Here is a 9,068-nt window from a genome sequence, read left to right as displayed (position 1 = left end):
GGCTGGTGGTCGTAGCCTCACGTGCCGCAGCAGCTGTCGACAGATGTGGTGGAGAGAGTCCAGGAGGGGACGGGGCAGGTTCCCCTTCTGGATTTATCTCCCCTCAGAGTCCCAAGCCCCTTAGACCCAAGGCCAGAGGACCGTGCCACACTGCCTTTGAGACATGGGGACTTAAGCCTTTGCTTCTGTGTCCCCTGGAGTTTTGGTGACTTTGGTCACCTGGACATACTCACTCGTTAGCTCTAGAGGATCCCTTCGGTCAGTGGCAAATACACCTGGATGTCACCACCTCTCCAGGCTGACTGAGGTGAGACCAGCGAGGCCTTTTCACTCTGTGTCCAGAGGCAGTCAGGAGCTGCTGGACCCAGATGTGTTCCAAGGACTGAGACAGGGCAGAGGGAAGTCTGGGGCTGCAGCACGGGCTGAGGCAGCCTCCCCTCACCTCTGCCCCGGCCTGGCCTCTGCACGGACGGCGACTGCCTGCCCGGCTGGCTGCCAGGCTTAGCCATGGCCGTCAATGTGCTTGCGTTGCAGACATGTTACTGCTCTCCCCGGAACGGGTGTGTTGGATCTCAGCCTCACATCACACTGTGTCCAGCATTCTTTGCAATAAATACTTTTTAAAATAAATCCTGATCTCAGGTTGTGCCTTGCGGCCAGCTCTCCATTTGTGAGGCGTTCTTTCCGGCCGGCTCCGCAGAGCCCTGGCTTGTGGTCTCTCAGGTCTGCGTTGGGATCCGTGGTCTAGCTCCCACCCCCTCTTGCCCTGGAGCGAGCCCTGGGCTGGCCATATGGGCAGGGGCGGGGCCTTGTTTCCTCTGGGCTGACCTAGGGTTCTGGGCCTTCACCCCTGGGCGAGAGGCAGATGTGTGTGGGGGGCGGGGGCGATCTGGGGTGGAACACCGGTAAAGGGAGGGTTCTAGGGTCTCTGGAAATGTTAGCATCCTTGGGGAAGGGAACCAGGGGCTGGGTCAAAGATGGGGGCGCTACATGACGCTGTGGGTTGGGGTGCGTGTTGGCTAGTTGTTTTCCCATGTCTCAGGATTTCACTGGATTTTCTACACCTCCTGCCCTGGGGCTTTGGCCTTGGGAGCAGGTAGCAGGGGTGTTCTACCTGGGTATGATAAGGCTGGGCATGGCTGGGTGTCCACCTGCGCCTCTCAGGGTGGAGGGTGGCTGTGGCTGGGCTGCTCCTGTCTGGTTTGGGGTTGCCGACAACTTTGGCTCTGCCTTACCTGGCTGTGTCACAGTGGATGACAAACCCCTGGGCTCATCGCCGGGCTCAGGAGGTTATCAGCTACGCCTGTCTCCCGGTGGGTGAGGCTGGGCGGCAGCTCAGTGGTCCTCGCGTTGAGTTCGTGGGGTGGACACCTGACCGCCTTGGAGGCTTCAGCACTTTCTGAAGGAGATGTTGAAGATTTTTAGTAGCAAAGCAACAGCAGAAGGAATGAAATGTAACTATCAGCATTTTTCTTCAGGTTCAATGTTGTCCCACAGCCTAGAAAGAGTGATTATGTATAGTCATGTTGAAGAGTTCTGTAGCATTTTGAGTTGCTAGGAAACAGTAGTCATCAGGTGGGATCAGAGGATATTTGGATTGAATGAAATGTAAAGACATAGGTTTCAGCAACATTTGAGTTAGATTTATAATAATTATATACCATGTATTAATAAATTATCACCTTCAAAGGGGAGTGTCGCTGTATTTGTTTGGACCAATCATTATTCAGCCCCTGAACCCAGGCTCATTGGTGTTTGAACACGACTATTTTATTAAAAGTGAAAAATGCCTTTGTGGCAAGTCAAAACTAATGTCTGCCACACGCTAGCTAATGGTCACAGGTCTCTTTGGTGTGGGCAATGAGGAAAGTGCCAGCATGAACCTGAGCTATTTTCGTAGGGCCCCCTTTAAAGGGCACTCACCCCACTTTGTTCAGGGGCCCCCGGGTATGTGAACTGATCTTATCTGGGACATTGGAGAGAATTCCCGATGCAGTCAGGTCTCAGGTGGTCAGCCCTCCAGTTAGTTTGTCCTATACATCAAGTAAGTCTTGCTGTGTGTCGGTCCCCACACCTGTCCTCTCGCAGCAGCTCAACACTGCTACTTGACCCTTGTCACCAGGGGTCCTGGGATTTGCATTGAAATCAAGGAGCCATTTCAAATGAGAGTATCTCTAATCAGAATCCCTGACACGTGGAAGACAGGCTCTTGTTATGGGTTGAATTGTGTCCCCCACCAAATTCACAGATTGAAGACCTAACCCCCTCCCCCAATATGGAAATAACCTCATATGGAAATAGGGTCATTGCAAATATAGTAAGCTGATTATACCAAAGTGGAGTGGGCCCTTAATCCAAAATTCCCTAGTGCCTTCAGCGGGAGAGCAGGGCCCTGCTAACATCTTGGTTTCAAGCCTCCAGAACCGAGACAGTAACTTGTTTAAGCCACTCAGTTGTGTGACACTGTGTTACAACAGTCCTAGCAAACTGAAACTTTTCAAAGATGCTCCCCTCAGCAGTGAGCTGCCTAAGGCCTTGGTGGAAGGAGTATCTTCTGGGTGCTGTCCAGGGATCAGGGGAAAGATGAGTTGTCTGTAATGATGGGTGACTCTTCCTGAGGCTTTGGATTCTTTACGCTCTACTGGGGAGCTTTCAGCATCGCCGCATTTGGTGAGGCCCGACTTCACTTCAGCAAAGCACACAGACTCGTAGAATACCCCGTAGTAGCTTAGGACAGCACCTGTGTCCGGAATTTCTGGCAAGTGCACCTGTGTGGATAAATTCACCCCAATCTAAACTTATAGTCTTATCTCTTCAGTCTAGGACCTCAGTCTCTTCCCACATATTCTCCATATTTTTGCCAAGATAAAATAACAAAGTCTTACAATTCTTTTGATGTATAAGCCTTCCCCTCTGGGTTTGGCTTTGTAATAAGCTCTCCAGACGCGCTGGAATCCATCTCTAGTTTAGGCACTGGAGGTACCAAGGGGTTGGGGAGGAGGGGCGTGAGAAGAGTCTGCTCCTCCTTGCAAGGTAACTCCCTCATGGGGTGCGGGCCAGAAGGTCTGGGGGTTGGTGGTAATCTGATTCCTCTAGGTTCTTTCCTGCATCTTCATTCTGTTTAAGTCATTAACACCTTAAATGCCTACCATGGACTAAGCAGTGGGGAGACAGCAGTAAGGGGCCTTGGAAAGGGGGGCCTGTGAAGGACTCTGAGCCCAGGACTTGATCTGATGATCATTTTTAAAGGACCCCCTCTGGCTGCTGCTGAATCAAGAATAGACCTCAATGGGAGCAGAGTAGAAGCCAGGAGACCTGTCCGGAGGTTGATGCGATAATCCAGGTGACAGACCATGATGCTTGTGATGGAGCTGCTGAGAAGTGGTCAGATTCTGCATTTTGAAGGTAGAGCCAAGATGGACTGGTGGTTTGGAGGAAGGCATATGAGACAGACCTGATGCCAAGGGATGTGTGTGGTTACCATTTATGGACATGCGGAAGCCCACAGGGCAAGCAAGCTGTTGGCACTGGGAGGGGGGCCAGCAGTTCAGTTGAAGGCTCATTAAGATAAAATGCCAGTTGGATATCCAAGTGGAGATGTTAACTGGATAGTTGCATCTTCAAGTGTGGAGTTGAAGAGACCCGGGCGGGAGATAAGAAATGGCATCATCAGTGTGTAGATGGTTTTCAGAGCCATCACACTGGAGGTTACCGGCATCCTGGGTTCTTGCAACCTCCCAAAACGGACATCAGGAGACATCACCACAAGAAAGTTCAGGCAAGAAGCAAAGGTTTATTAAGTTTGTGCACAAGGGAACCAACACCGAGAAAGGAAAGGTTTGGGAGGCTCCCCGAGAGAGGTTGGGGCAGAGTTTTAAAGGGGGCTAGCAGGCTAAAAGCCACGTCTGAGCATGTAAAGGCAGAGATTTCTTGGTGCCCGTGCAGTTATGAATACATGTTTCACGCATCACATGTGTCACCTGCATGGTAAATCTTCACCCCAGGTGTGATTTTTCATGTTTAAATTAGGGAAAGTCCACCTTAGGGACACTCTGCTGTGATAGGGACAGTCCTTTGTTGTCGGTGCTCACCTCCCAAGGCTGCCTGATGCTGATCAGTGGTACCCTAGGGTGGGTATTCTTATAAAGCAGGCTCCAGCAGCTGACCTTTCTGGCTAAGTCAACAGTAGGGAGTTGCCTTCCCATCTCAGATGAGTTCTTAAAGGGGATTGTAAATAGAGGAGAGACGGGGCCTATGGACCGAGACCTGGGACCCCCGCACTAAGAGCTTGAGATGAGAAGAGCCAGCAAAGGAGTGTGAGAGGGAGCGGGTGGGGAGCGTGGGAGGATGGGGGCGTGGCCCGCTGTGTCAGATGACTCTGGGCGGGTCAAGGAAAGTAAGGACTGAGAACCGACCACTGGATGGAGGCATATGAAGTCCAGTTTCCCAGAGTCTCTGCTCTGTCCTGGTCACTGCTGTTGATTTTTTCTCTAACGAAATGGGTTAATTTGTAAACAACAAAGAATTGCAATTCAGAACATGCAGTCTAACCACACGAAGTCCAGAAAACAAAGCAGAGGAACATTCTCTTGTAGAGGTAAGGGAGAGTTCGGAGGAGCTGTTGTAAGCCAAGAGTCCACTGGAGGACACTGGGACTTTGAAGAGGCTTTTCACTGGCTGCGTGGTTGCCAGGTGAAGAGAAGACCCGTCTTCTTCCTGCTGGAGTACTGAAGTAGAAAAAGATGTTCCTTTTGGAGATGGAAAGTACCTCTCTTCCAGTTTGGAGCGACTGACAAGGAGTAGGTGTGAGGTCTCCCCCTAACAGGCCCTCCCAACTCCGATTTAAATGAGGTTTCTGTTTATTAATCTTCACGGTGTCTACCTTGCACATAAAAGACTTAGAGAGGCTGTGACTTCAACCAGTATGTAATCTGGAACCCACAAAATCAGCCTTTAGGTTTCATGATGGACTATCTCGGCCCCATGGCTGCAAGAGATAGGAGCCTCCTTTGCAAAGCTGAGGAAGTTTTCAGTTTGTGCCTTGACATAAGCAGCGAAGAATCCGACCCTGTCATTCTCTTTAAGCTGTCTGGTGCTATTAGAAGCAACCACCTGACACCACAGTCAGTACATTTCTCAGGCCCCTCATGCTATTCTAAGGTGAAGGCTTCTGGTCTCCCAAAGCCTGGTCCTCAATGAGCTATCATCACCTGAGTGGCCACCTGTGGTGTCTTGTTTTCTGACACCACTTTAGACGCTAAACTGTGTGTTTCTCCCACACCAACTGGGTGTCCAACAATTCAACTCAGTTCTGACGCCAACTCCCAAGTTCGTGCAGACCCCACAGGGTAAAGGCTCAGTCCCACAAGACTGTCCTCACTTCAGGTGCCAGTCACAAGTCCTCAGAGGGCCACCTGTAACTTCTGACCAGCTGTCTATAAACTGGGGGGTTCGGAAACCTCGGGTTTGAGAATTCATTAGACCAGACTCTCAGAACGCAGGAAAACACCTTACTTACAGTTAGTTACCAGTTCGTCAGAAAGGACAGCACTCAGGAAAGGCCAAATGGAAGAGACACACAGGGCAAGGGGAGTGGGGGAGGGGAGGGACGGCTCGGAGTTTCCAAGCTGCCCAGGGCATCAGTATGTCCACAAACCTGGAAACTACTGAACTCCACCGTTCAGCGGTCCCCAACCTGTTTGGCACCAAGGACTGGAGCTCCTATGAGAATCTAATGCCTGATGATCTGAGGTGGAGAGGAGGCTGTGACTCTAGCGCTGGGGAGCGGCTGCAGATAAATGAAGCTTGGCTGTGTGGCCCACTTCCTAATGGGCCATGGACCGGGGGTTAGGGACCCTTGGTTTATAGAGGTTTCATTTCGTAGGGATGATTGATTAAACATTGGCTTCTAGTGATTAAAGTCAATTTCCGCCCTTCATCCTCCCGGGTTGGGGGTGGGGCTGAAAGTTCAACCTTCTATTCATTGCTGGGTCTTTCTGTTGACCAGCGCCATCCTGGGGGTGGGGGGGAGAATGAATTACCCTACCTGGAGCCATTCATTAGCATACAAATGACAGTAAATTCCAAGTGTTCTAGGAGCTCGGGAGCCAGAACGCAAGGACAAAGAGTACCTAGGAACTATTTTTATACACAGCAACAGTGGTGGGTTTTTTAGCTCGGTCTCCTCAGCCTGCTGGGGTTTCCAGAGCCTTTGCCTTCATCCTGGCTGGATTACTATTTCCTTTAGCTCCAACCAATCACATGCTGGCACACCTGTATCACACTGGTCACCTGCTGCCACACCTGGTGACAATTTCTTTAGCCGTTGGAGGAAACAGACTTTGCCTACCCTAATCAGAAATGGAATTCCGAAAAGGAACTTGTGTCGCTCCCCAAGCCGCCAAGGGCCGTCTAACTTCATTTCCAGCTCAAATAAAGTTCTGCTTTAGCCCAGTGAGCAGCCACTGCCGCTACCACAGGACAGGCAGGGGACTTGCGATTCACACAGCCCTAACCACAGGACCAGATGCTGTGTGCTGCAGCCGAAGCAGAGTCTCTGTTGTCCTGCTGTTGGTCACTAGCCCCCAGCAAACTCCAGGAAGGGTGTATCTGATTGGCTGGCCTTGGGCCCTTGGGAAAGTGTCTGGCATTTCTGCTCCCGAGGAAAGGGGCCCTGACCCAGATGCTGGGTGGAGAGGAATGGCAAGGCCCTGCCCGTGTTCTGCGTTAGCGCTCACCACCCCGGCCCAGCAGATCAGTCCTGGGAGGGTGGGCCGTATCCAGGCTGCGCCATCCACACCTAGCCAGGCACTGGGCTTTCTGGGCAGCACTCACTGGGTGTTGCTCTGGCCCACCTCAAGCAGAATGTGTCTACAGCTTGGCCCGTCCTGTCTGTAAAAGTCACAGCTGAAAACAGTCATTCTTATCAAGCTGGGTTTTTGAAGAGAGTTCAATAAAGGGGACATTCACAGAGCAGTAGGTAGGTTCAGGGGGCTGCTTAGGCTTGGTGCAGCATGTAGGGGGGGAGGTGCCAGCATCAGTGGGAGCCCCTTCCATCCCTAGGCCTGCAGAGGCAAGGCTAGGGAGGGAAGGGTTACTGGAACCTGGTGGGACCACCTCCCAGCCCCCTCCCTCCAGTTTCTGTTCCTATAATCTGTCCACCAGAGGGATCTCTCAAATCAGTCATTCCTCTAGGCCCACAAGATAAAGTCCTAATTTCTCAGTGGCTATGAAAGGGACTCAGGTGAGAAGTTTGGCTACGGTAGGTGTGGGTGCAGGGTGGGGCAGAGAGTGTGTGACTGCCTGCAGCTTTGGGGAAGGCGCAGGGAACAGCCCCTCCCATTCCTCCCACCTTCAGCTGCCTTCTGCTGGCTAAAAGGGAGCCCTAGGACTGGGTGGGGTGGAGGGTGGGTCTGGAGGGGAAAGTAGAGGGAAGCTGGGACAGGTCCCTACTGGGGGCACCAGAGCTAAGGCTGACAGGATGGGAGGGAGATGGATGCACAGCTAGTCCATCGGGTGAATGCGGAGAGGCTGGGTTGGGGCACAAGAGGACTCGGGGCTGAGGCGGCCCTTTCCGGCCAGTGCTCTGGGGAACGTGGTCAGTGGGATGAAGGGGTCTTTTATTTCCTCTTTCAACTGAGCTGCGGGGGCAGACGCAGCTGTGCAGGATGAGCACGGGCTGGGTCAGGGAGGAACCCTCACCCTGCTTAGAGACACACATGCCTCTGCTCCCACCTGGGTTCTGTTAAAGAAAAAAAAAAAAAGGCCCCAGATGGCTTCACCTGTGCTAAAAGCCCAGGAAAGCAAACCTATAGCTGCATACCCCTGCCCTCAGGTGAGACACATGTGGTGGTACTTAGTACATTTTGCATTTGCCGCCTGAAGTCTAATGTACTGAATGCGTAATGTCATTTGCCGCCTGAAGTCCAATGTACTGAATGTGTCCGGTACAGGGCAGGCGCAGGTCAGAGATCCTGGGGGAAAAAAGCTTGCCATCGACTGAATGTTTGCGTTCTCCCCATATGTTGAAACCCTAACCCCCAGGGTGAAGGTATCTGTGGCGGGGGGAGGCCTTTGGGAGTTTATGAGATAAGGAGTGTGGAGCCCTCAAGAATGGGATTAGTGCTCTAATAAAAGAGGCCCCAGAGAGCTAACTCCCTCAGGCCTTCCTCCCTCCGTGTGGGAACACAGGGAAAATACCGCCATCTAGAACCAGGACCTCTTATCAGACACAGAATCTGCTGACACCTTGATCTTGGACTTTGCAGTCTGTGGTACTGTGAGATATAAATGTGTGTGAACTAATAAGTCCGTGATGTTTTGTTAGAGAAGTCCGAAGTAACACAGGGCCCCAGCTGCGAGCCCCAGGGTGCGGCAGGGCCAGTTAACCGCCGCTGCACCTCAGGGTGCCAGGCACATGCTTCGGGACAGGCAAGGACGGGAGTCAGCCGGTGCTCCCCTGAGCCTCGAGATGGCCTACGGCGTGCCTGGGGGCTGCCGGATTCTATCCCTCAGACCAGGACACTTGAGCCAGGCTTGCCCTGGGCCAAGACTGAGCCTGCTCGGACTGGGGGGCTGGATGACCACAGCGACAGGGTCGTCACCCCAGTGCGCGGGGCGATGTTGTGTCCTCAGAGCTGAGATCCCCGGGCCAGACTTCCAGAAGGGTCTCGACATTTATTGGGCGCTGACAGTGTGCCCGGATCTGCACTGGAAACCGTCGCCGCGCCACCTCACCTGGTTCTCAGGTAGCTCTCAGGAGAGTGAGAATCCGCAGGGCACATGGGGAGCCCGAGGCGCGGGGAGCGGCTGCGTCGGCCTCGCGTCGCACGGGCGCTCGGGTGTTGGGGCGCATTCCCGCGGAGACCCCGCTCCGGCTGCGGGCCGGGAGCTGGGGGCGGGGGCCGGAGTCTCCGGGAGCAGAAGGCGACTTCGGAGGTCCGAGTGGCCGAGCCCACGCCGGACGCGGCCCCGCCCACGCCTCGCTCTCCTCCCTCCCCCGGGGCGGGGTTCCCGGAACCGCCGGGGCGGGGCGACGGAGCGGGTGGCCGAGAGGGTCCCCCGGGCTG

The 9,068-nt window shown here is 53.4% G+C and overlaps 1 protein-coding gene and 1 long non-coding RNA gene across 2 annotated transcripts in view; one reads left to right on the top strand and one right to left on the bottom strand.

The window, feature by feature from the left end:
- Positions 1-239: 239 nt before the first annotated feature.
- LOC112477537 lies at positions 240-8,956 on the bottom strand. The gene is made up of 3 exons (XR_003045500.1): positions 8,737-8,956; positions 1,236-1,399; positions 240-382 (listed from the first exon to the last, which is right to left on the bottom strand). It is a non-coding gene; the product is annotated as an uncharacterized LOC112477537 (long non-coding RNA).
- Positions 8,456-9,068, top strand: part of SHISA5 (shisa family member 5) — a 17,833-nt gene continuing 17,220 nt past the window's right edge. Inside the window, exon 1 of the mRNA XM_025044849.1 lies at positions 8,456-8,747. Coding sequence (XP_024900617.1) covers positions 8,471-8,747 — 277 coding nt within the window. The 5' untranslated portion in view covers positions 8,456-8,470. The remainder of the gene's footprint in view (positions 8,748-9,068) is intronic.

This window comes from Pteropus alecto, unplaced genomic scaffold (assembly GCF_000325575.1).
Source record: "Pteropus alecto unplaced genomic scaffold, ASM32557v1 scaffold53, whole genome shotgun sequence".
Taxonomy (NCBI): domain Eukaryota; kingdom Metazoa; phylum Chordata; class Mammalia; order Chiroptera; family Pteropodidae; genus Pteropus; species Pteropus alecto.
The sequence above is the reverse complement of the archived record's forward strand: the minus strand, read 5'-3'. Positions and strand labels throughout refer to the sequence as shown.